General features: G+C 61.6%; 2 protein-coding genes across 8 annotated transcripts; one reads left to right on the plus strand and one right to left on the minus strand.

Moving 5' to 3' along the window:
• The first annotated feature begins 1 nt into the window (after position 1).
• On the plus strand, positions 2-17731 carry B4GALT3 (beta-1,4-galactosyltransferase 3). 5 transcript variants are annotated; one of them, XM_067569638.1, is made up of 8 exons: positions 2-140; positions 7726-7836; positions 10362-10677; positions 12718-12953; positions 13050-13240; positions 13677-13799; positions 15365-15469; positions 15588-17731. In XM_067569638.1, exons 3-8 carry the CDS (start codon positions 10422-10424, stop codon positions 16285-16287), a joined length of 1611 nt encoding a protein of 536 aa, XP_067425739.1. In that variant the 5' UTR covers positions 2-140; positions 7726-7836; positions 10362-10421; the 3' UTR covers positions 16288-17731. The 5 variants fall into 5 exon arrangements, with proteins under 5 accessions (XP_067425739.1, XP_067425740.1, XP_067425738.1 ...); XM_067569639.1 differs by lacking the exon at positions 2-140 and adding an exon at positions 5210-5331 and having other exon boundaries at positions 7726-7841; XM_067569637.1 differs by lacking the exon at positions 2-140 and adding an exon at positions 5210-5331.
• Positions 17732-18269: 538 nt separating this feature from the next.
• PPOX (protoporphyrinogen oxidase) lies at positions 18270-25488 on the minus strand. 3 transcript variants are annotated; one of them, XM_067569644.1, is made up of 13 exons: positions 25297-25488; positions 24009-24103; positions 23299-23433; positions 22585-22700; positions 22234-22366; positions 21383-21527; positions 20856-21046; positions 20585-20645; positions 20116-20234; positions 19699-19812; positions 19270-19419; positions 19149-19191; positions 18270-18866 (listed from the first exon to the last, which is right to left on the minus strand). In XM_067569644.1, the coding sequence occupies exons 2-13, from the start codon at positions 24093-24095 to the stop codon at positions 18730-18732; spliced, it is 1431 nt and encodes a 476-aa protein (XP_067425745.1). In that variant the 5' UTR covers positions 24096-24103; positions 25297-25488; the 3' UTR covers positions 18270-18729. The 3 variants fall into 3 exon arrangements, with proteins under 3 accessions (XP_067425745.1, XP_067425744.1, XP_067425746.1); XM_067569643.1 differs by lacking the exon at positions 25297-25488 and adding an exon at positions 24687-24715; XM_067569645.1 differs by lacking the exons at positions 23299-23433; positions 25297-25488 and having other exon boundaries at positions 24009-24199.
• Between the last annotated feature and the right edge of the window lie 264 nt (positions 25489-25752).

The raw sequence follows: 25752 nt of genomic DNA on the forward strand, positions 1-25752 counted from the left end.
GCCTCCTTGCGCCCAATCGCAGGCAAGGCCTTCGTTGACGTCACGCGGGCGGGAGCCGGCACGCGGAAGAGGAGGGAGCTTCCTGTGTACCGTTTCCATGGAGACGGGGAAAGTGGATATCCGGCCCCGCCCTTGGAGGGGTGAGGAGATAAAATTGAAAGCACGGGGGGAGAGCTGGGGGGGGGAAGCGGGGGGGGGGCTGGAAGCGGGGCGGGGGGCGTGAGTGGGCGATGCGCTGCCAGACGATGGCGAGGGGACTCGGGGGGGGGAGGGGCCGGCAGACGTGGTGACAGTTACCCCCGGCGGGGGGAGCCGCCTGCAGTGAGTGCAATAAGGGGGGGAGGGGCTCCGCCCCGCAGGACAGCGCCGAGCAGCCCCCCCCGCATCGCAGTGCCCAGGAAGGAGCCTGGCGCCAGTGAAACACTTCACAATGGCCAGTGCTTCCAGTGCTCCCAGTGTCCGAGTCCGCCCCCAGCCTCGCAGCTCTTCCCCGCTTGGCCCTAGGTCCTGCTCTCCTTGCCTGGCCTCCCCCGCAAGGATCCGGTGTCACTCCTGTACATTATTTACTGTGTAAAAGGTGTGCATTCCCCCCAGCGCTCCCTCCTTTCCCGTCCTCAGTGTGCACGGCCTGTCTTCGTGCTGGTTCATCGATACCTTTAATAGCAAATACAGGTCGGGAATGTGTACAGCTGCAGCAGTCACATCTCACAGTGATCCTGCCAGTGCACTTCCTCTTTGTGCTGGGATGTTCCTTTCTAATTCTAAATGGTTCTTTTTTTCGTTTGTTTTTTTATGTACAAGTTTGTTCTTTGGGATCGGATGACCTCGAGGCAGAGTGGTTTCCTGACTTGGTGTCAAAACCTCTTCACTTCCCTTTGATCAGGCAATGGGGATTGCCTTTGTCAACTGTTGATTTGCCTCTCTATCTGCCACCCGAGTGCTTTTCTATGTCACCACTTGTGTGCAGAACCTGGTTTCCAGATATTCACCACCAAACACCTAGATGCTTTTGAAAATCCCCACTGGTTGTCTAAGCACCTTTTAAAAACCTGAACACTATACCATCTTGTATGAAATCCTTCTCAAAGGCACATTTCTACTCTAATTTTTACGAACTAGAGGTATAATAGACTGACAACCAAAACAATTAAAAAATCCTCAGACACCCAAAAGTCATGACATTAAAATAAATAAATAAATGCATTTGGGGTTTTTTAAATTTTCCTTTTAGTTTCTGAGCTTTGTACTTTTGCTGTTACCTCCCCCAAAGAATCCACATAACTAAAACAATTGAACATTCCTATAACATTCCTTTATTTCACTTGTTGCATACATAAATGTTGATTTTTCCACTGAATTGATTATATTTCTAATTGCATATTTTAATTGCATAGCCTTTTATGTATGCTACATATTTTATTATGATACCTTTCAGTGATGTTTTTCATTCTGACAAGTTTACTGTTCTGTACTGCCAAAATCAAGGATTTTTTAAGATGAATTATCCTGTTACTCTTTTGCATTGGTTGGGTGGGGGTTGTCACTCTGTCTGGAATTGCTCATGATCATGAGTGCCTACCTCAGGGCAGACCGTCAAAAGCGGGACAGATATCTCAAACTAGTGGTGTATTCTATAATTAGATTTCACTGTCAGTAACAAATGTGAACTCCTAGGTCACTATAAGAGTTTTACCATGGAGTCATAGACATTCCCCTAGACTCTCCCATCTATCTTGCCACCTAGACAAGTTGGTTTGTGATAAATGGTCACTTATACAAAAAAAATCACAAATATTCCAGGTTACTCCTAGTCCCAAGAGACCAGCCACCAAGGTCAAATTGCATTTTAGATCTTACATCAAATACAACGTTCATAGCCAATTCTGTAGTAAACAAACTACAGGTTTATTAGCTAAGAAAAAGAAATGAGAGTTATTGAGAAGTAAAATATATGTACAGGTGCACCACAGTCTATAATTCCAAATGGTAGCAGAGATGTAGTAATTTGCCAGTTTCCCAAAAATCTCTCAGGGTTTCCGAGAATAACTGTGGGGATCTCTATCTTCTCATTCAGTTATTCTGCCCTGTAAGAGTCCAAACAGTCCAGAAATGTAGGATCTTTCTCTGAATTCACACTTATAGGCTTTTCCCTCCTCAATTTCCCTTATTCCCTTCCCTTATTAAGGGCTTGTCTAGATGGAGGGGTGACACAACTCCACCAAGACTGGGATGTCATTGGGTCTCATGCACCACACACTCAGGGATGTCACACACAACACCCATCCTGCAGTGAGAAAAGGGTGTCATTGGGTCTCACATACACACGCTGCCTACCAAGACAGGTGTCACTGGGGCCTGTTCTACACTGTGGGATGTTGAAATCATGTTCCCAGTCACCACCCCCTGCCTTGTTTGCCCCTGTGAGCATTGCCACTCCTTCCCAGAACACCCTGCACTAGATGGTGACAAGTCGCACAGTGGGATAGCCACGCACGGTGCCATGGCTGGTGGGTATAAGAGGCTGGGGGAGGCTAAGCCTCCACAAACAGCCATTGCTGCTGGAAGCTCCCGCTTGCTTGGTCTCAGCCCTCGCTCCAGCTCTTCTTGCCCCCACTCCACTGCCTCCCCCCGCCCCTACTCCCCACAGGAGCAAGCGGTAGGTGGGGAGGGCTCAGGGGAGGAGGAGGGGGTTGGGAAGAAGCAGAGCGGGAGAGCCAAGAAGAGTGAGCAGTGCAGGTGGGGAGGATTTGTGGGAGGGGATAGAGTGGGGAAGGGGGCGGGGCCTGGGGTGGAGTGGGGATGGAGCGTTGGCAGACCTTGGGGGTAGGATGGAGTGGGGTGGAGCATGGGTGGGGCCTTGGGGGAGGAGGCAGAGCAGGGGCTGGGCCTCAGGGTGGAGCCAGCCTCCCCATGGGCATGCACTGCCTGCCTAGTGCACTGCTCTCTGCATTGATAGAGTGCTGGTAGTGAGGATGCATACTGCCGATACAAGGAACGTAGTGTAGACATGCAAAAACGATTTAATTGCTGTGGAGGCTGTACGTCAATATAACTCCAGTCGACTTAGTTTTGTAGTGTAGACCTGCCCTGGGTCACATAAACACACGCACTATCCACTCTGCACTGAAACTGGAATGTCATTGGATCACAGAGACCCTGTGCTCATCTGAGACGGGTATCATCAGGAAACACATCCACAACACCCATCCTGCACTGATTTGACATCAGGCCTGGCAATGAGTGCACAGCTGTGTGTCACCCATGGTAGCAGAGCGTGGCTCTAGGTCACCCTCTAGTGGCCAGACCACAAGTCAATGTTAATCTGTGAGTGAATCTACTCTCAGACTGAGCACGGGGGCATCGGTATGTGGACAGGGCCTTTGACCATTAAGGCAGGTATAGACGGAGCAAGAATTGACAAGCTCTGAAGAAGTTTGCACAGGGGAATGAGAAGCAGATAGGGACTCTGTCTTTATTGGTCATTTCACTACCTCTTCTGGCATGATTTCAAAACAGTAAATGAACAGATGTGTCCCTGCAATATCAAAGCAAATTGCACACTTATCAGAGGTTCCTTCCCCTGCATCAAGCTCACCCGTGCCGGACCGTAGGGACTGGCTCGACTGCTCTGGAGTCAAAAGCAAGTCCTGGCTCGCTGCAACACTGAATCCCCCAGTTGTCTGTACTCCATACTCGTCCTTCTCCTCTTCCTCATCCAACACCTCCTCCTCCTCCTCACTGTTCACTCTGGGGGCCTGTGCCTCCAGCTCCCCCGAAGTATCCATGGGCCTCTTGGGGGTAGTGGTGGGGTCTCCGCCGAGGATGGCATGCAGTTCTTTGTAAAAGCGGCATATCTGCTTCTCTGCATTAGAGTGACTGTTAGCCTCCTTTTCCTTCTGGTACGCCTGCCGCAGCTCCTTGGCTTTTATGCAGCACTGCTGTGGGTCCCTCTTGTAGCCCTTCTCTCCCATACCCCTAGTGATCTGCTCGTAAATATCAGCATTTCTATGGCTGGATCAGAGGTGTGCCTTCACAAACTCTTCTCCCCACAGACCCAGGAGATCCACTATCTCATGTGTACTCCAGGCAGGAGCGCATCTGCAATGTGGCGCTAACATGGTCAGCTGGGCAGTTGCTAAATGAGTTCTCCACCCTGAGCAAACAGAAAATTTCAAAACTTCAGGGGGCTTTCAAAAGGGAGGGGCATGTACTATGCCGTTGAGCAGCGGAGTTCAAAATGGTGACTAGAGCGGTCGTGGTGGGGCATCGTGGGACACCTCCTGGAGGCCACTAAAATCCGCAAGTAACAGAGTGTCTATACTGATGCCACATCGACCTAACCACATCGACCTAATGGCTACACCTCTCACAGAGGTGGAGTTATTAAGTCAGCATAGCGGGCAAGTTACATCTGTGGGAGCAACATTTTCGTGTAGGCACTTACATTGGCCTACCGCTGTAGTGTAGACCAGGCCTTATTCTTTGAGAAGTAAACCCAGACAAAGTTCCTCTCTCCGGCTGGGATGCAGATGCCAGGCTGTCTGTCTCATCCTCTGGTCAATTTGCTTTTTCCGACTGGCTTACTTCAGATGTAAGTGTCCATCCATTGCTCTGCCCCTTCCTTGCTCTATTTACACAGATAAACAAGCGAAACCACATTCCTTTGTCAGCCACAAACTTGCTTCTCTGCTCTGCTCAGTGTAACCTATGCTTCTGTGACTGTTCCGATTCAACAGCATTAGTCAGGTTTGGTTTGGTTTGGTTGTGAGGGGAGGAGCTGTCCACTGACTCTGGGACTAGCAGGCAAACGAAGGAAAAAAGTTCACAAACCCTTGAAGCAGGTTCAGAAGGTCATCTCGGGGGGGGGGGGGGGGGGGCACACCACTCCCCAGTAGAGATAAAAAAGGCACCAGGGCAGTGCGGGGGGGGACATTGGGGCTCGGAGGGGCCGGGGCAGTGGGGCACCAGGCGGGCAGTGGGGGGCGGGGCAGTGGGGCACCAGGCCGGCAGTGGGGGGCCAGGGCTGGCCTTAGGGGCCAGGTTCGGGTGGGAGGAGACGGTCGGTGATGGCGCCGCGCAGGGCCCGACTCAGGAGGGGGAGCGGGTCCGCCCCACATCCACACACCACAGACCCACCGCGGCACCGGGCCGGCGGGCACTCGGGGGGGGGGCGGGGGCCCTTTAAGGGGAGGGATTCCGCCCCCCCCCCGCCGTTACGTCACCTCTGGCCCCCGCCCCCCCCCAGCTCACCTTTCCAAGATGGCGGCGGCGGCGGCGGGGTCCCTGGCTGCTGCCGGGCGGTGCTGAGGGACCCGCCGCCCCAGGGCGCAGGTAGGTTGCGGGAGGGGGCGGGGGCCGCGGGCTGACGGCCCCGGGGCGGTCGGAGGGGTCCGGTCCGGTCCGAGGGGTCCGGTCCGGTCCGGTGCGAGCGCCCAGCCCCGGCCGCGCGTCAGGCCCCAGCGTCCCAAGCCGGCGCGGGCTGCCCCGCGGAACTCCCTGCGGCGGGGTGGCGGGGGGGAGGCGCTCCGCTGCCTGGAGCCGCGGCGATGGGCAGCCCGGATCCCCTCAGGGCCTGGCCGCTTTGCCGCTGGAGCGTGGACGGCAGCGTCCCCCCCCCACCCCCCGCCGTGCGGAGCCAGTCCAGACCGGCCCCGTCTTGCCTCGCTGCCGCCGGCGGGGCGGGGCGGGGGGGAGACGCCGGGTCCGCTCTGACCGGGCGGCTCGTGCCAGTGTGGACGTGGCCGCACACGTTTCTCCGCGCACGAGCTGCGTGTTCGCCGCCTGGCTCGGGGGCCCCAGCAGCCGGGCTGGTCGCTGGGCGGGGTGCCCGGGTTAGAGACACTCCAGCGCTGCTCCCCTGGTAACGGGACCCAGCCAGGCCCGGGCCCTGCTTGCTGGGACGGGGCCCCGGCTCCTGTCCCCCAAACAGACCCCAAGGAAGGGCGAGGGCGGCGTGCGTGGAATTGCGGGTCCTGTTCGCTTGCCACGGGGCTCGTGTTTCTCCAGTGCCCCCGGCAAACACCGGCTTTTCCGGGTGGCTGGGCTTCAAACTCAACTCAGGCCTCTTTGGAAACCCTCAGCCCCGAACCGCTTCCCCGGGGTCTCCCCGACTCCTGAAGACGCGTTGCACGCGGCTCCTGCCTTTTGGGCTCAGTGGATGGAACAGGCCACTGGGGCCCGTCACAGTCAGACTGCGCCTTGTGGGGGGCTGGGGGGCAGCGGAGGAGGTGGCGGGGTGTTAGGAGCGTTGATTAGGCAGGGCTGGTGTGGGGGTGCATGCAATGCATTTCGGTGTATTCACTTTCCAACGCCTGCATCCTTGAGCACCAGGCTCGGACGCCAGGAACATTGTGAGGTCCAGCTGTGCCCCGACTGCGACAGCTGTGTCTCCCTGTATGGCTGTGCAGGTCCTGAACCTGACGGGGGCTTGGCTGCTATTGAATATTAATATTCTTTAGGATAGATAATCCTGGCTTTCCTCCTGACTCGCTGGGTGGCTTTAGTCAGGTTCCTTCCTTAATCTATGCTTTAGTTTCCCTGTTTGTGAAATGGGGATAGTCTTTATCTATAGGGCTGGGGGCTGCGGAGAATGATTACTGCTTTGAATGTGAAATTATTTCACATCTGACGGGCTCCCTCGGTCCCCCCATGATCCCAATGGGAGAACTCTTTAGAGCTCTCCTGTTCCAGCAGCATGGTCCCCAGTTAACCCAGCAGCCATTTGAATCCCAGGATCCTACTGACCAGGGCCCAGTGGAATAATGCAAGGAGTCTTCTCCGTGGTCTGGCACATCTGCGGGGGAGATGTTGGGTTTAGCTGGGCTAAATTTGAATCTGTAAGAACGTTCGGCGTTCGGGCGTATTGATTTGCCGGGAAATTGAATCTGCATTTGCTGCTGCTGGGACACGTTTTACTGGGAGCTCTCAAATTCTACGAACTACATTGCAAGCGTGCAGCAGTGTTTTTTGACTGAGTCTATAAATATTTTTACTTTGCTCTATAGCAAACAGCAGCAAATCCCTCCATTATCCAACCCCGCCCAGATGTGTTTGCTTTCTGGGTACTGTACTTTAACCCTCAGAGGATTCTGTCTGCAGAGACCAGGTAGCCGTTGTGTTCAGCTCCATGCGGAGGAGAGAAATGCATTGCCAGAGACAATACTCTTGCTTTGTCCTCACTCTAGAACAAGTCCTTTTCCCAAAGTGTTTGTCTGCTCTTTGAGTGGGGGGCAAACTGGTGTGGCTGCGGTAGGACAGATGCACCTAATTGGTGGGAGAAGCATGCCACATGAATCTTTCTGGGATGGAAATTGGTGTGAAAACAAAAAGCATTGACCCTCAGTTGATCTGATAAGGCCTCAAAATTCACAGCTCCATAGAGGGGGAATGGTGGGGCTCTTGCTGGGAGACGGCAGCCTCGTGGGCTCCTCTTTCTAGCCAGAAGTGCCAGAAACACAGTCTGATTTGTACTGAAAGCAGCAGTTTGTGCAGAGAGCCCACGCTTTCCATCCAGGCAGCTTCCCACTGGCTGCGGTGATAGCTTCCGCTGTGGGGGTCTGGGCTCTGGAAGGAGAGATGTGGAGATCATAGAGGGAGGAGGAGCTATGCTCCCACTAAGAGCTGAAATCTCCTCTTCTGCCCTGCAATCTCCTGGGTTCCCACCTCCCCTGCCCTTGCCCCCGAGTATGCCAATGGACCTGACCCACTGTGTGCTGTCTCTCGCAGCACCCCAGCTCAGGATCGGACGGCACGCCGGCACGCCTTTCCAGCTCGATGCAGAGACAGAGGATCTCCTTACGGAGAGCAGACCAGTGATGTGACGGAGTCAGGGCAAAGGCAAGGTCATCGGAACTCCTAAACAGAATCTCCCTTCTCTTCATTTTGCACCCTCGTACGCTGTCCCTATGGGGTGTGGGACTCCATCCTGAGAAACACTGGTGCTGAAAAAGATTGGGGGGTTGCGGTGGATAAGCAGTGGAACGCAAGTTCCTTGTGCAGTGCTGCAGGCTAATGTGATGCGTGGCTGTATAAACAGGATATAGGGAAGCAATAGAAAGGTTATTTTACCTCTGTATTTGCCAGAGGTGTGGCCACTAGTGAAATGCTGCGTCCAGTTTTGTGTCCTCAGTCAAGAAGGATGTTGCTAAATTATAGAGAGCTCAGAAAAGAGCCAAGAGAATGATTAAAGGGTTAGAAAACATGCCTCTTAGTCGAGGAGCTGGATCTGTTTAGCTTAACAAAGGGAAGGTTAAGGGGTAAGTTGATCACAGGCTGTAAGTACCTCATTGGGAACAAACAATTGACAATGGGCTTTCAGCCTAGCAGAGAAAAGTCTAATGCTCCAATGGCTGGAAGTTGAAGCTAGACAAATTCAGACTAGAAATAAGGCCTAAAATTTTAAGTGAGGGTAATTAACCCTGGTGATAATTCACCAGGGGTCGTGGTGGATTCTCCATCACTGGCAATTTTTAAATCAAGACTGGATGTTTTTCTGAAAGGTCTGCACATGTTCAAAATAAATATTTTGGGGGAGTTTTCTGGCCTGTGAGAGGCCAGAGGAGAGGAAAAAAATGATCAAAGGTTTAGAAAACCTGATCCCTGGGGAAAGGTTAAAGAAACAGGGTAAGTTTAGTCTCGAGAAAAGAAGATTGGGGGGGGGAGACATGATAACAGTCTTCAAAGATGTTTATAGCTGTTACAAAGGGGACTGTGATCATTCTCCAGGGTCACTGAAGGTCGGACAAGACGCAATGGGCTTAATCTGTAACAGGAGATTTTGGTTAGATATTAGGAAAAGCTTTCCAACTCGAAGGGGAGTTAAGCTCTGGAATCAGCTTCCAAGGGAGGTTGCATCACTGGTGGTTTTTAAGAGCAGGTTGGACAAACACCTGTCAGGGATGGTCTAGGTTTACTTGATCCTGCCTCAGTGCAAGGGGCTGAAGTAGATGACCTCTCGAGGTCCCTGCCAACCTGACGTTTGGCAATAATCCCATTTGAATCTGCGACTCCTCCAGACGGGCCATTTCTGGCTGCAGCGGAGAAGGCCAGGCTTGAGTGTCCGTGCTCTGCTCAGAGCTGATGTGGCCAGACCTGGATGGGGTAGACAGGAGGAGTCAGAGAAGGCGTTCGTGTCCAGAGCCCTGAGATGCGATTGGGGCAGATGAGCTGGTGCTAGATGAGCAGAGCCGGGCCGGGAGTGCAGTGAGGGGAAGTCAGCGGATCAGCCTGCCGACAAGGAAGGTGGCTGGAGTGGGTTCTGAGTAGAATGAGGAGCTGGTGGATGTGTGTGAGTCTGAGAAGATGGAGCTGGTCCCTCTAAATACCAGCAAAGCAGGCGGGAGCTGGAGCTGGGACTCGGTCCCAGGGCAGAGCTCCGGAGTCACAGAGCAAAGGAAGGCCTGGTGAGGATGTGAGCAGAGGTGGAGCCAAGGCAGTGTCAGCTGTGCGGTGCTGCAGGGCAATAGGGGGTGTGCAGACCTAGGAGAGGCAGGGGATGGAAGATGCTGTGTTGCAGACAGCGGAGGTCACTGGGGAAGGTGCAGTTCCCATGAGGCGAGGGAGATGATGGATCAGCCAGTCTGTCCTGCCAGTGCGGAGCTGTTCCTTGCAAGCCGTGAAGCTGCTTCTCTGAGGCGGGAGTGACTGATTCTGTGCCCCAGCATGGTGCCAGGGGACACAGCTGCAGGGGGGGGCCCAAGTGCCTTTACTGATCCTATGGCACTTCTCACTGCATAGTCTGTCCCTGGCCAGATCCGGACGCCAGCCTTTCTGTTGCACTTTCCTCCTCTCTCCCTGCAGTTCTGAGTGGGTCTGAGATGCTTCACTCCCTCCTCGAAACTTCTGCTGCTTTCCACTCCAGAGCTGGCTGCATTTCATGGGGGATGGGGGTGAGGCATAGATTTTGGGCATCCCTCAGGCTGAAAGATGCTGCCCCAATGCCAGCGAGAGGCCGCAGAGCGCTTGGGGGCAGATCGGATCTCCATCAGGGCCCCGTAATTCGTCACTTAATGGCATTTACCAGCTTGCTTCTGGGCTGGGAAGGGAGCAGGTTGTACTGCACGCCCACGGCACAGGACGAGGCAGACTTGGGCATGTTCATGTCACAAGCTGATTTCTCCAGCTAAACCAGAGTCCTTCTAGTTCTTTGCCAGCCTGTTCCCTGTGGCCAGCCAGGTCTGCTGGGTGGAGGGGGGAGGCCACAGCGCTGAAGAGAGTCTCTCGGGTAGAGGCTTGTACCCTGATGTGGCGTGAGACCGGCTGTGCTCTTCCCAGGAAGTGTTGGGGGGCTGCATGCCTGGTTCCCAGGCCGTCTGAAAGGGGCACCTCACCCAGTTAACGTGTGGTTGCGGGTGTCTCGACAGCACCAGCTAGAGACGCCATCTGGCACTGCTTGTCGGGAAGGGGAGCTCTCTCCTAGCATCATGATCCGGAGACTCCTGGACCGGCCCTGCACCTTGGCCCTGCTCATCGGCTTCCAGTTTGCCTTCATGGTGTACTTCTCCTTCGGCGGCTTCCGGAACCTGACCTCCATCTTCGGGCGTGACTCGAACCCCGTCTTTGACTACTCCCGCACCCGTGATGTGTACACCAACCTGAGCCGCCTCCTGCCCCAGCTGCCTCCGGGGGGCAGCCCCACGGGGTCCCTGCCCTACTGCCCTGAGCGCTCGCCCTACCTCAGTAAGTGGTGCACTGGGTGTGGGGCTGGAGGAGGAGCGGGGGGGATCAGTGGGTGCAGGAAGGGAGTCCTGGGGCACAGGCGAGCCTGTCCATGTTTGGGGGGGAGCAAGAAGTCTCTGGAGTGTGCTAGGTGCAGATGCAGAGCCATTCCTGCCTCTAATGCTCCCCCTTGGCTTAAACTGGGGGGAGGGGAGGAGAGGCACCTTCAGGACAGTCCCCTTGAAGTGTCTGAGCTGCTCAGACCAGCCCACTGCCTACACCTCTGCAGTGGTGAAAGGACGGTCCCTAGAACGTGCCTCTAGTCCAGCCGAGCCTCCAGCTCCCAGTGCCAGGAGCGCTAAGGGAGACGTGGTGCTAGTGGCCCTAGCGGGCAGGCGCCCTGTTGCCTGGACTTGCTTTGAACCCAGTTCCAGCGCGACGCGTTGCCCCGCCGAGCTCGCTGCAGGCTCAGCGGCGGTGTGGGGTGAGCGAGGCGGCTGTGCTGCTGGGGGGGTGGCTGTAGCAGAGGCCGGGCTCTGAAGTGGGCATTCTGGCCGTGGAGCTGGTGTGTGACTGACCCAGACACGCCCAGGCAGCTGTCACAGCACCTCAGGAACAAGCCCCGCATGGGAGGCAGGCGTACTGGGTCCTCAGCCGGGGGCTGCCGGGATGCAGTGCATCAAATCCAGCCCGTGAGTAGGGCACAGAGCGGGAGAGGTCCAGGCCCGTGTTCCAGTCCTACCCCATGCTCCGGGAGCTCCGCTGCTCTGCCAGCCGGGGAGCCCGCTCCTCTGCCGGGAGCAGATGGGAGCCAGGCTGCTTGTCCTGCTGCTGTCTGTCCTTCCGCCTAACGATACCTCGTTGGGGCAGCACCAGACCTCTCGGGTGGTGTGAGTTCAGCTGCGGAGCTGAGCTAAGGGCTTCCAGGCTATGGGGAGGCTGTGCCTAAAGATGGGCTCCGGCGGGGGCGGCATTGGCGTGGGAGCTCCAGCTTTGAGCTCCCTCCATTCCCCAGCCCAGCAGTGGCCGCTCCGCTCGTCCTCCTCGTGAGGACTGACGGAGCCAGCGTGGTGAGTGCTTGTCTCCTGGACAAGCTGTGACTCGGCAGGCATGTGCTCTGCCCATCGCCACAGGGTGGTGCTGGGGTCCGTGGCTAGCGCAGCTCCCCTCTGTGCGCTGCTCTGCCCAGCTGCACACTGGTCTCCTCCCCAGAGGTGGCTGCGCGGAGCTTTGGGGCCATGGGCGCTGTGGGAGCGGGAGGGACTCTGAATCCCGCTGCTGTCGCCTGCTCTCAGCCCCACCTACGGCTCTGAGTGACTCAGGCCAGGCTCCCCTTGGTGTAAATGACCCCCCGGCAGCACTGACTCGGGGCAGGGAGACGTGAGGGCTGGAGAAATCGCAGACCCCAGTCCCCGCGTAGCTGCTGTTGGAGGGAGCCGTCCCGGAGCTTGGCCACACCCCAGATGCCGAGCATGGCCCCCCTGGTGCGCAGGGCAGCCCTGGAAGGGTGGAGCTGGCTGTAGGGGCCCATGGCCTGGCTCTCCGGCAAAGGATGAACCTGAAGGACGCACTGTGCTATGGGAGCCTGGACAGCTGAGCTCACGGCAGCCGCTCACTCTCCAGAGCCTGGTTCTTCCCCCGGGTGGTGCCAGGCTCCCTTGGGCTTCACCCACGTCTTCCTGAGCCCTGCTGGCTGGGTGACTGTGCCAGCCGGTGCCCGCTGAGTGCGGCGGAGGAGGGGCATGCCTGTCCTTAGCAATGGCCGAGAGGGGAGGAAATATTTGGGGCTGCAGTCACCAGAGCTGAGGGGTCCGTATGGCTGAGTGGCCAGTGCTGGCTGGGAGGGACGGACGGACACCAGCACAGAGGGGCTGTGTAGTGTGTGGGGATGAGGATGCCGGCGTTGATGCCTGTCTGGGTGTGTGGGCAGGTGCTGGGCCTGGAGTGCGGCGGGGGGAGTGGGCAGGCAGGTGACAGGCTGGAGAGTCGCGTGGCAGCCGGGCGGGCCCCGGGGCTGAGGACCCACGGACACGGTGATGGGCTGTGCTCTTGTCCCTGCAGTTGGCCCCCTGACTGTGAGCTTCAGCCAAGTGCCGACGCTGCAGCAGATCCAGGAGAAGAACCCGGCGGTGAGGGAAGGGGGCAGATACCGGCCCTTGACCTGTGAGGCCCGTTCCCGTACGGCTGTGATCATCCCGCACCGCAACCGGGAGACTCACCTGGGCCACCTGCTCTACTACCTGCACCCCTTCCTGCAGCGCCAGCAGCTGCAGTACGGCATCTATGTCATCCACCAGGTGGGTCTGCGCGCGCCCTCTGCCGGGCTGGGGGTGCTGTACCGGGGATCCCCACTGCCCCGGCCTGTCTGAGCTCTTTGCGCTGCTCCGCTGCAGGCTGGGAACTCCACCTTCAACAGGGCCAAGCTGCTGAACGTGGGGGTGAAGGAGGCTCTGAAGGACGAGGAGTGGGACTGCCTCTTCCTGCACGACGTCGACCTCATCCCTGAGAATGACCACAACCTGTACACCTGCGACCCCTGGAGCCCCAAGCACGTCTCCATCGCCATGAACAAGTTCGGCTACAGGTGAGCTGCCATGTGCCCATCCTTCCACACGGCCGCCCGCCATGCTGGCCGGCCATGCGCCTCGCTGGGTACCAGGGCAGCTGGCAACGTGTGACTGTGCCTGGCAACAGCCATCACAGCTCACTCCTGCTCCGCAAACCTCTGCTGCTGCGCTCCTACTCTACTCTGGGCTACTCTTCTCTGAGTCCTGCCCCATAGCCCCCTGCTGTTCCCTTTGTGGATGCAACTGTCAGATAAGACCAGCTGCGCCAGTTGACAGCTACACACCCTCACTCTGGCTGCCCAACATCCAAGCTCCAGCCAGCCTGCCCAAAGCAGGGACTGAGCTCTGAGCTGGTTCCCGAGGGAGTCCTGGCCCCTAGGGCCTGCCGGCTGGGCATAGTCTCAAAGCCAGGATCCCTCCTCAGGCCGTCTGTCACTCTTCCCGTCTCTCCAGCCTCCCGTACGCCCAGTACTTCGGCGGCGTGTCAGCGCTCACCCCAAACCAGTACCTGAAAATGAACGGCTTCCCCAATGAGTACTGGGGCTGGGGCGGGGAGGACGACGACATCGCCACCAGGTGAGTGCCTGCCCTGCGCCTCCGGCTGCAGTCTGCGCGTCCTCCCGCAGTCCGTGCGTCCTCCCCTGCCTAGACTGCAGCCCATGTGGCCACACAGGGACTCTGGGGAGGGAGCATTGGGGGCTAGGGAATCCCAGCTGATCTACAGGGAGCCATGCTGGGGTCAGAGGGGAGCAGGACTTGGGCCACACCCCCTGCTAGTGCAGCTCCTGGCTCTGGGGGGCACTAACGAGCTGTGGGGTGAGTAGCAGGCCATGAGTCAGTACCCAGGGAATGGGCGTCAGGAGCTGCCTGTCCGCTGTGATTGGCCTGGTGCCAGTGGTACACGGGTCCCCTGTGCAGGAGTGTGGGGGGTGACTGGGCGCCCCGCCCCGGGGGCTGCCTCACCCCAGCACACACCAAGATGGAGGCTGTGCTCAGCCCATCCTGCCTTTCGCTCCTGTCCTTGTGGTGCAGCCCCCAGCTGCCTCCTCCCTGCTGCCATCGCCCCTGGGGCAGCGGGCTGGGTCTGGCAGTGGCTGGCACAGATGCAGAACTGTCAGGCAGGGCCCGCGTCGTGCCAGGGCTGGCAAGGAGTTCACGGGCCGGCAGGCTGAGCTGGTGAGGAGCGGCTGCCTGGGGAGTGAGCTTGCCCAGGGACCCCCAGGCAGGCGCACGGCTCTAGCTGTCACCCAGCATGGGCCTGGCCCAAGGGGGCTGTGGGAGCCCAGTGCCCTTCTCAGAACGGGCTCCCGCAGAGGCTGTGCCGCCTGCAGCTGTTTGTCATGCTCCTCCGGCTCCACCACCGCTTCCCGTGCTCTGGGGCTGGCTCTCATTCTCCTGGCTTGGGCCATGACTGTCTCACTGGCCCCACTTCACCCCTTCCCCCCAATCTGTCACTCTCTCTCATTGACCCTGGTGCCCCCGGCCTGTCTCACTGGCCGTGGTCTGTCCCTCCCGTGCTCCCTGGCGCGCTCTCACTGGCCCTGGTGCCCCCGCTCCCTGTGGTCCTGGCTCTCTCTCACCATCTCTCTCTTCTCTCCACTCCTCGCTCTCGGGACTCTTTGCATGCTCATTTCTCACAGTGCCATTGGCAGCCATGTGCAGGTAGGTCAGCGCAGCCAGCCGGGAGGAGGTGGGGCGGTGAGGAGGAAGCAGCTGCCCTGAGCTGTGCAGGGCTGTGCTCCCTGCCCGTTGCCCTGGGGAAGCAGGCGACCTGAGTGCTGGGCTCTGCTGGACTGGTGAGCGGGTTCCATGCACTGCTGGCTGCACCAGTGCGGCCGGCTCCTGGGTGCAAATCCGCTCTTTGGTGGCAGGCAGCAGGGCTCGTCCCACAGCAGGAATCGGGCGATTTCTGGCTGGTTCCACGCATGCTGGAGCACAGCCTCCCTTTGCTGTGTGGGAAGCTGATCCCTAGCACCCCCTCTTCCCCCGAGGAGGGGCTGTCTGGCACCTAGGGTATGGATCTAGCCCAGAGCCCTGCAGCCTGCCACGCCATCTCCCGTCACATGCCCGGGCAGCCAAGGCAGAGCCGGTGCCGCGTGGGGGTGGCGCCCTGCTGAAATCCGCGTGTTCCTGTGTTCCAGGGTGCGTCTGGCTGGCATGAAGATCTCGCGCCCGCCCATCTCCATCGGCCACTACAAGATGGTGAAGCACAAAGGCGACCAGGGCAACGAGGAGAATCCGCACAGGTGAGCGCGCAGCGGCCACGAGGGCTGGGGCTCCCGCCTTGTTCTGCTCTTTGGCCGGGCAGGGAGTGCGTGCCGGCTGGGCAGAGCCCCGGCGCTGATTCTCTTCTCCCACCCGCAGGTTTGACCTGCTGATCCGCACGCAGAGGATGTGGACGCAGGACGGCATGAACTCGCTCACCTACACGCTGCTGGCCAAGGAGCTGCGTCCCCTCTACACCAACATCACTGCTGACATCGGGAGCGACCCCCGGGCACTGAAGGGCAGGAAAGGGCCCGGCTTTGGAGGCCAGAAGTACAAGAGTGGGACCAACCACGAGTTCAGGCAGGAGATGCTGCGCAAAACACACCCTGCCAAACTGCCCTGGGCCATGGCAAAGTGGGGTGAGCAGTCCCCACCCCTGTCCCAGGGGCTTGGACAGGATGCTGGCCGGGGAGCACCCGCAGCCCTCAAGACACAGAGGGAGGGGCCTGGAGCTGCTGCAGCCCAGCTGGGGGGCAGGGAAGGGGCTGCATGGAACAGCACCCAGAGGAAGGCCCAGGGGGGAGCTGTGGATAGCTCTGGGTCTCAGCGGGGAGCCGGAGGCCCTGGCCAAGGGGCAGCTGCTCAGGGCGCCCAGTCGAGTGCCAGCATCCCTCCGCAGAGCCGGGAGCCCTCTGGCAAGGGGAAGCCTGAGTCGGGGGATAGAGGGCCAGACACGGATTTGGGCTGGGCTGAGAACGCAGGAGGCAGTGCCCCACAGGCCCTGGCCCAGGGGCAGCTCCCCAAGACCCCCCAGCCACAGTGGGACAATCAGACCTTGCTACAGAGCAGCCGCTAAGCAGAGGGGGCCCTGGACATGAGGAACGGGGCGGACTGCCAGAGACGTGCTCTGTGAGCTGAGTCCTTCCCAGCGTCTAGAACAAACCCCCGGCTCACGTCGAACGGGAAGCCCTGGCCCTGCACTGCTCCCCAGTGCCAGGCTGGGGGTCATGGCACCCAGGGGCTCCCACCCAGGCCAGGAGTGGACCAGTCTGCAAGGTGGGCCCTGCGTGAGCCGAGTCTGGTGGGTCTTGGACCTGTTCTCAGTGGGAGAGGGACTCAGCCAGCTGGGCCCCACCATTGGCGCCTTTGTCTGCAGCCTCGGCACAGGCTGGGGCTCGGAGCCCCCCAGGCCGGGCTGGCAGGGGGAGGAGGCTGGCTGTGCTGGCCCAGGGACCCATCCTGCTGGGGCAGCAGCACTTGGCCATGTAAGAGGCAGGAGGTGGGGGCTGAGCCCACTGTGGTGAGCCAGGTTCTGCTGGCAGCTGCTGGATCTTGTGGGTGGGGCCCTAACCCTGTGGTGTAGTTACCATGGGCCCCACTGAGCTCTCTGGGGTGGCCCCAGGGGCCTTCCTGGCTGGGTCCTGCACGGGGAACAGCTGGGGCTGGCTCTGAGCTGAGCAGTAGCTGACCCCAGCTTTGCTCCCGAATCCTCCTGCTCTCGGGGGGTTGAGTTGCTGTTGGCTCACTAGCCATAGCAGGCTCAGCCAGAGCCCAGGTGCCCTGCCCCAGACCCCACCCTGCCTGGGCCCCTAGCCTCAGCCCTTCCCAGCCCGCGGGGCTCCTGGCAAGCTGAGCCAAAGTCCTGGCTGCAGTAGGGGGCCAAGCTCCTGCCTGCCCCCATGGTGCCTGTGGGGGTGGACCCCCAACCCCTGCTGTACCTGAGCCCCCACCCCCTCAGTCTGCCTGAGCCAATCACGTCAGCTGCAGCAGGCAGTGCCCCAGGGTGAGCAGTGCTGCCCCTGGACCCTGCAGCTGCTCCTCGGACCCCCTGCTCTGTGCCTCTCTGGGCATCACGTGCAACCCCTGAGCAGGGCACTGGGCCCTCTGGCTGCCCTGCTTGTGGAGGTAGGTGCAGGGGGCTGTGAGACCCTTTAACCCTGCAGGGCTGGAGTGACACCCCACGCTGGTGCTGCTGCTGCATTCATCCTCGGCCGGTGGGGCACAGGAGATGGACAGCACTGTACCGGGGGCTGCTCTGGCAGGGAGAAACCCTTGGCTCCCTCCTTTCCCAGGGGACTAGTACCTGCCTTGTGCCTGGCTCCCCTGAGCCCCTTCCCCCAGTACCTTCTGCAGCTGGCTGCCCTGCTGGGCACTGAGCAGCAGCGGACTCCAGGGGTGCTGGCTGTGCCCTTGGCCCACACAGCCTGCGGGGGCTACAGCAGCCAGAGCTGGGGGGCAGGGACAGGGCAGGGCCCCAGCTGGGGACTTCCTCTCTGCAGGGCTAGGGCCTTAGCCTCATACCCCCACCTCCAGCAAGCGAGGCAGATGCTGGCAGCCCAGGGGAGCGGCAGGGCCAGGGGGAGGGTCCTGGGGCTGGGAGCAGCGGGGAGCTGGAGGTTCCCCCTCGGGGCTCTTCAGGCACTAGTGCTACTGGTGCTTGGCCCCCCCCGGCAGCCTCCAGCAAGCCCTAAAGCCAGCCAGGGCCTTCCCCAGCACTGAATTCACTTTAAGGGAGGGGGCAGTGCACTGTGCTCACAGTTCCCCCCTCCCCCAGGCAGGTGGTGACCAGAGGGGGCTCAGGGAGCCAGGGCAGCTCCCCCTGCTGACGATTTGCTGGGGTTATTTATTTAGCGACATGCACTCACAGCCCTGGGTGCCAGTGCGCCTCTGGGGGCGGAATAAAATGTCTGGACCTACAGCAGCCCTGCCTCATCCCTCCGCCCCTCTGCTGGGGTAGCGCAGCTCTGGGGGGTGGGAGGAGCTGGATTTCCTCAGCGTGTGCAGAGCCTCTAACCCGGCCTCTAACCCACACAGCTTCTGCTGAGCCCCTTTATGCGCAGTGGCGTCCTCCCCTGCCTGTCCCCGTCCTGCACAGAGGAGTCGTTCCACCCAAAACAGCGCTAACCCAGCCACACGAATTTATTAGGCCATGACAAAGCCTGAGATTGTGTGGGACAGGGGGACCTCCCCAGGAACCCCAGCCAGCTGCACTGCAGGGGTGACAGCCAATCTCCCCCCACCCCCCCCTGCTGAACTCCTGCAAGCAGCAGGGCCAGGGCTGGGAGGCAGGAGAACATCAGGGCAGCTGGAAGAAGTCCGGGAGCTTCCCTTACCCTGGGCTGTAGCCAACAGGTGCCGAGTCCTCTTACTGCTCCTGGGGGTGACACCCCAGCCCCACCCGCCTCGGGTAGGAGTCCAGTCCCCAGTGCCTCTGGCAAAGGCAGCCTCTCCTCACGCAGAGCCCGTTGCCTCCTGGGGGGAGTAGGGTTAGTTCAAGCAAAAGGCGCCTGGGGGCAGATCAGCGGGCCTGGCCCAGGAGCTGGGCAACAGCCGTCTTGGCATTGTAGATACAGTCATTCACGGAGACGCCCTGGTAGGAAGCTCCAATCAGGCTCAGCGGCAGCCCCTCCTGCTCCAGGTACCGGCTGATGGTCTCTGCCGGGGGGACAGAGAGAGGGTAAGGCTAGAGGGGCCTCTGCCACCCCACCCACTGCACATGGCAGAGGCGGGAGCAGCTCCAGCCCAAGAAGTCACACCATGCGCATGTTGCTCAGATGCCAAGGTGAGGGGCACCACCGAGGGAGGCAGCTGTGCCCCACAGCCCAGCCCAGGACCCCACCCCCAGGCTTGACTACTGCAGAGGGGACAGTGCCCTCCAACAAACAAGGGGGCAGCCTGGTGCCATAGGTGCACGGGGGAGGGGCAGCGCCACCTTACCTATCCTCTGCCAGTGGCCGAGCGTGTACTGGGGGATGCAGGCCTGTGGAAAGGACCAGAGACAGGCGTGAGGGCTAGTTTGGCTCAGCCAGTTCCCACTGCCCACCCCCACCGCACCTACCGTGAGCACCTTGACGATGGCGCGGGAGGGCTCGCCCGCCAGGCCCAGGTGTGCCCTCACTGCCTCCTTAGCACGCTTCAGCAGCATGGCCTGTGGCACCGCAGCCGGGTCCCCAAAGCCCTGTGTGAACCACGCTCCTCCCAGCATCACCTGCCAAGCAAAACCACCTCAGGGGGAGCAGGATCGAGAGCCCCCGGATCCCCCTGCCCTGCCCTGAACTAGGGGGAGAGCTAGTGGCTCCAGAAAGCCAGGATCTCCCCTGACCTTACCCCAAATGGGGGGGCCTCACCCCACACTGAGGATAGGGCTGAGCTGATGCTGGGCCAGGTCCTCCCTCAGCCCATAGGAGGAGCCAGCCGGGGCCGTGGCTGGACCTGTGCCCGTTCATACCCGGCACGCCTCCCTGGTGGGAGCAGGGGCTGTCCTTACCGTGAGCCGCACAGAAGGGTCACCAGTGCCATTCTGCTCCGGGAAGGCGACCGAGTCGTAGACGATGCCCAGCAGGGAGCTGTCTTCGAACGAGGGCACCAAGTGCCCGAACCCCTGGGACCAAGACAAGGAGATGCCCGTCACCCCCGGGGCCTGCCTCCCTTCCCCCTGGGAGACTGCAGCTGGAAGGGCATCCTGCCCTCCCCCCAGCTCTGGAAGCCAGCTCTGCTGTTAACCTTGCACTTGACTTCCTGGCAGCTCCCCCACCCCCTGCCCCACAGCCATCCCCTGCCCTGAACTGCTCCCCCATGGGGAGTTCTGGGAGCTGGGGCCCCTTCCCGCTTAGCCCCAGGTAATGCTGGGTACCCGGGGGAGGGAAGCTGGGGGCGGCAGTGGTTTACGGGGTGCCCCACTCACCGTGATGGGCAGGGTGGCTCTGTGGTACTGCAGGTTCACCACGCCCACCGACACAGCCTCCATGCTGCGCAGCTCCTGGGCCAGCGGCTCAGCCCAGCCAGGGAGCAGCACTGCCAGAGCTGGAAACAGACACACGCCTCAGCACTGGGCAGCTGGGGGGCTCTGCCCCCACCTTGCCCCCGCACCCAGCAGGAACGGCTGCTCGAGACCACGGTCAGGGAGAGAACCCACGTGTCCAGGCCCCCTGCTCTCACCACTAGCCCACACTTCTGCACTGAGAGGTGGGGTCCTTGAGTGGGAGGCAGCGCCCAGCCCCCAACCAGGCTCAGGCGCACACAGGGTCTCTGAGGAAGAAGCAGAGACTGGACCCCCCCCACCCCTGAGGGCTTAGAGGGCTCCACAGCCACAGGGGAACACAGCACCCCTTGGATCCCCTCGGAGCAGAGGGGCTACCCCCTGCCACCCCTACCTCTGGCCGGCAGGGCACTGATCACGTGGTCTGCTCTCACGCTGCCGTCCTCCAGGGTGATCTAGATGGGAAAGGTGCCGTCAGAGCCAAGACCCTCAGCCCAGGGCTACACCACTGCCCCACTCAGCCGAGAGGGGGAATGTGGCAGAGCTGGGAATAGGAGCCAGGGGTCCTGGCTCCCAGCTCCCCTCTCCCAGTCAGTGCCTGGCAGAGCCCTGGGGACTCGGGGGGGGGGGGGGGTGTGTGCAGGAGGCTGCACCCTGCTGCCCACCTGCCAGTGCTCAGCCCCCGTTCTCTCCAGGCGCCGCAGGCGGACGTGGCAGTGCATCTCCACCCCATGCCGGCTCAGGAAGTCCTGCAGGGCCTCGGGCAGCGTCGCCACGCCACCACGCAGCGACCACTGGCTCCAGCGCTCATCAGAGGCCCTGCGGCTCAGCGCCGAATCCAGGGCGGGGCCCTTCCCTAGGCGTGGAGAACAGGCTAGAGACCCGGCCAGACAGCAGGTCCCCCAGGAACCACCTGGTCTCCCGGCTTCCCAACTCTACCCAGCTGCCCTGACCCAACTCGGCTGCCACCAAGGGGCAGGGCCCCCCGAGATCAGACTTGGCCTGGGCACCTGAGAGCCCAGGGCAGCAGGCCGCACGGCCAGCCACGGAGCAGCATGCTGGTCAGGTGCATGCTCCCGTCCCTGGGGAAAGCCGTCCCGCAGCGCGCTCTGGGGCATAGAACAGCCCACCCCGGCCCAGCAGCTCCGTCGCCCCAGAGCCCCTTCGCGGGAGCTGCGCAGCCGGCTCTCACCTCCGCCCAGGGCCATCCCCAGGATGACGGAGCGCCGCCTCCGCTCGGCCTCAAACAGCGCCGGGAAGCAGGAGCGCACACTCAGGGCCCGGCAGTCTCCAGCAAACACCCCCCGGCACAGGCTGTCAATGGCAATGTCTGCCAGCTGGGGAACCAGGGGAGAGGATCAGCCAGGGCCTGCCCCGCCCCAGCCCCACCCGCTGGGCACAGACGAGAGAAGGGCTCTGCCCAGTGGGGCCCTGGGGGAGCTGAGAGCCAGCGAGTCGGAGGTGCAGAGAGGGCAGCTCTCACGTCCACCATGGGGCAGTGGTGTGAAGGGGCTGAGACTTCCGATCTCTCCTGTTTTATCACTAGGCCACATCCCACTTGAGATACCAACAGAGAAACCTGTCACTGCAATGCAGCCCCCTCTGGGGCAGGAGGTGGCAGCTGTTCCACTGCACAGTGACACGGCCTGATGGGTTGGGATGGGAAATGCAGAATCCGGCGTGTTTCTGACAGGCTGTAGGACAGCCCGAGAGAATGGCCTCAGGACACCTGGGTTCACATCCTGGCTCTTATGGGAAGTGCCCTGGGTCTTCAGTGGCCCCGAGTGACAGAGGCTTGAGGCAAGACCCCACGACAGTCCAGCACAGATCACAGGCTGCCTGGGGCCTAGCATGGAGGGCCACGCCTGGCCCCCTTCCCCCAACCCCTGCAGGGTGAAGATAGGCAGAGCTGCTGCTGTCACACCCTGGAGCCCAGCCGCAGCTCCTCCCTCAGCCCGGGATGTGTCCCAGTGCCCTGCTCTGTACGGCTCCCTGCCTGGCTCCCCTCCCCGCGCACAGCCCCCCACTCAGGCCGGACTCTACCTCCTTTCCGAAGCGGCGGCTCACAAAGCCGTGGATGGTCTCATCCGGCTGGGTGCCCCGGGGAGCCACCAGCTCACGCAGCCCGCTCCAGAGCAGGGGCCTGGTGAAGGGCGGCACCGTCCGCAGAACACCACTGCCAACAAAGAGAGGGGTCAGCGGGCTGGGGCGCGACGTGAACAGAGGCAGTGGGGGCTCTCCCAGGAGTTCAGCTGGGGACCTTCCCTGTCCCCATCCCCCAGATCCATCATCCCACGGCACAGTCACTAGCTGCCGGGAGCGAGGGGGAAGAGGCAGCTCCCCCAGACAGCGGCCAGGCAGGTCCACGGGCAGCAGCAGCCACGGGGCACATACCCAATGCCGGCCGGCAGCTTGTGCAGCGCCCCGCTCACGTAGAGGTAGCGGTTCTTGGAAGCCGGGTGGTCGCCGGGCACCGGGAGGACGTCTGCATCCAGGCCGAGTTCAGAGACCTACAGGACAGATGCCGACCGCCGGAGGTTACTGGGTGTTAGGGTAGCACTGAGGGGCCATGATCAAAATTAGGGGCCCCTGTTACCCCACAGACACCCCCACCTCCATCTAAGATTTGGGGGGGAGGGGAGGCTTGTCATGCCAGACCCCTGTCCCTGCCGGAGATGGGGTGGGGCAGACCAAAATCAGCTGGCTGCACACGGCCACTTAGCCTACTCCACCCACCACGGCTGGCAGATGTTACCCCCCAGGTTCCCTCCGAGCCATTGCCCGCCCTCCCCTCCTTCCCGCAGTCCCCTGGCATGTCTGCTTCCTCGCTAAGGCCCTTCCAGCCAGGGGATTCGGAGTGCCAGCCCCCCAGCAGGGCTACACGCAGATACTGGCAGCAGAATCACTGAGCTGCCCGTCCTGCTGGCCTTGGAGGATTGCAAGACCCCAGCAACCACCGAGAGGCAGCACTGAGGCCTGCCCCTGCATGGGGGCTTCCAGCCCCTCCCTTAGGAGACCAGCCCAGCTGGACAGATCCCCCTTAGCTGCAGAACCACTGCTCCATGTTCCCCCCCCATGCCCCCACCCCCGTGAGCTCTGGTCACCCACCATGAGCAGCGTGTTCTTCCCCACCGTCCCAGCAGGCCGGAACCCCCTGGGGCCATGCTCGAATATGGCCCCGTCCTCCGTGCGAGTGGAATGGAGCCAGCCCCCTAGGCGGCCACTGCCCTCCAGCAGGATTATCTGTGGGGAGGGGAGAGCCCGTCAGGGCAAGGCTGCAGTCGCCCCCGCTCCCATGTGTCGCTCAGCAAGGCTCCTGGCACGGGGCGGCTAGGGCTGCATGCCGGCCAGCCCAGCCCGGCCTCCCCTGAGCTCTGGAGGCCATTTCCTGGCACGAAGCACCACGGTCAACGCCGGATCGCGCCATCTCCCTGCTGGTGCCTCCTGCGCCCCAGAGCCTGGCACCCAGAGGTGGGGAAGAGCCCCACGAGCTGCCCCACAGCCAGGCGGCTCAGTCACCAGCCTGCAATGCCCTAGCTGGGTGGGGCAGCTGGGATCACAGGGCCCTCAAATACCGCCCAAGTCAGCCCCACGCCAGATCCCATTTACACAGGCACCCGGCGCTCCCAGCCGAGACCGGGGGCTGGTAACTGTGGGGCTGGGGCTCCTCTCCACCCCCGGAGGGCAGGGCGGCCGGGGCACGGTCTGTGGTCTCCACAGAAGGGCCTCAGTCGGTGCCCAGAGCCGCGGGGCAGGGCCCAGGGTCAGCGACCCCTTGCATCAGCGTCCCCCGCAGGCGCTGCCCCGGGAGATCTCACCTTGGGAGCTCGGGGGCTCCTGGCCAGGTAGTAGCAGGCGGCCAGGCCGCTGATCCCGCCGCCCAGCACAGCCACCGTCCGCGGCATCCAGCAGCCTGGGGAGAGAAGAGGGGCAGCGGCGGGAGGAGACTCGGCCGAGCCCCGGCGCAGGGATCGGCGGCTCCCGCTCCCCCTCCCGGGTCTCTGGGTCTAGCCCCACCGGGGGGGGGGGGAGCAGCAATTTGGGACGGCGCCGCACGTAGGACCAGACCCACGACAGGGGCTGGACTCCAGCCACTCGCAGCGCTGCCCGCAGCCGCCACTGCCCCCCACCCCGCCCCCCAACTCCCCACCCCTGACTGCCCATCCCCCTCCACTGCCCCCCACCCCGCCCCGCCCCCCAACTCCCCACCCCTGACTGCCCATCCCCCTCCACTGCCCCCCACCCCGCCCCCCAACTCCCCACCCCTGACTGCCCACTGCCCCCCACCCCGCCCCGCCCCCCAACTCCCCACCCCTGACTGCCCATCCCCCTCCACTGCCCCCCACCCCGCCCCGCCCCCAACTCCCCACCCCTGACTGCCCAACTGCCCCCCACCCCGCCCCCCAACTCCCCTCCGCCCCCCACTGCCCATCCCCCCACAACCCCACTGCCCACCGCCCCCTACACCCCCGACCCGAGCAGCAGGAGCCACTTACCCAAACACCCGCTCGCCCCTGCCGCAGCCGGGGATTGGCGAGGGTGGGGGCGGGCATAACAAAATATGGACCAATCAGCAAGGCCGGCCCCGCCCCTGTGCAGAGTGGGCGGGGTACGGTGGCCGGGACGCGGCCAAAGTGAGCCCACCAAGGCAGGCGGGGCGGGGCGAGCAGGGGGAGGCTGTCCCTCCAGTAACCCCGCCCCTTATAGCCCGCCCACTGCACCCCTCCCCTTCCCCCACTGCCCCCTATCACCCCCTACTGACCCCACCACCCCTCCCAGCCTCACTGCCCCCTATCACCCCCACTGCCCCCAATATCCCTTCCCTTCCCCCACTGCCCCCTATCACCCCCCACTGCTCCCAATACCCCTTCCCCCACTGACCCCGAAACCTCTCCTTCCAGCCCCCCACTGCCCTGTGTCACTCCCCACTGACCCTGCTACTGTCCCGCCCAGCCCCTGTATAGAGCTGCCCCTTCTGAAAGGCAAACAAACCGGCAAGGCCCCCACACCCCAACCACAAGGCAAGTCCACAGCCCCCAGCACCAGCCACTTGCAGCGGCTAGCAGGAGAACACCAACCCATGGATAAAACTGATCGTTTTCTTACCTGACCTCGGCCTAGATGGGCCCACTGGGAGGAACCCAAAGTCCTGCACCTCCCTGGCAGCCTAACCCCAAGGACCTTCACAGCCACCGAGGAAACAACACCCACCCTCGGCAGGGGGACCCCGCTGTAACCATGAAGAGAACCCAGGAGTCCTGGCTGCTGGCAGAGCCAGGGCCCACGACACACCCCACTTCGCACCCGGCAGGCTGTGTCAGAGAACGGATCCGGGCAGCCCTGGGGGCGACGTTGACGAGGCTTTTCAGGGTCACGGCTGAGACCCTGGAGTGATGTTAATTTAGGGGCCTGGACCGTAGGCAATGGAGCTGGAGATGGGCCCCCCAGAAGCCCCCTCCAGGGCTTTGGCCTGTTTAAACTGCCCGGTGCCAGGGAGCAGCAGCCCATGGAAACATCTCAGATGGCAAATGGCTACCGGCCATTCCTGCCTCTCCGGGTGGT

Source organism: Emydura macquarii, unplaced genomic scaffold (assembly GCF_026122565.2).
Source record: "Emydura macquarii macquarii isolate MOO-44397 ecotype Brisbane River unplaced genomic scaffold, CSIRO-AGI_Emac_v2 contig_2924, whole genome shotgun sequence".
NCBI classification, from domain to species: domain Eukaryota; kingdom Metazoa; phylum Chordata; order Testudines; family Chelidae; genus Emydura; species Emydura macquarii.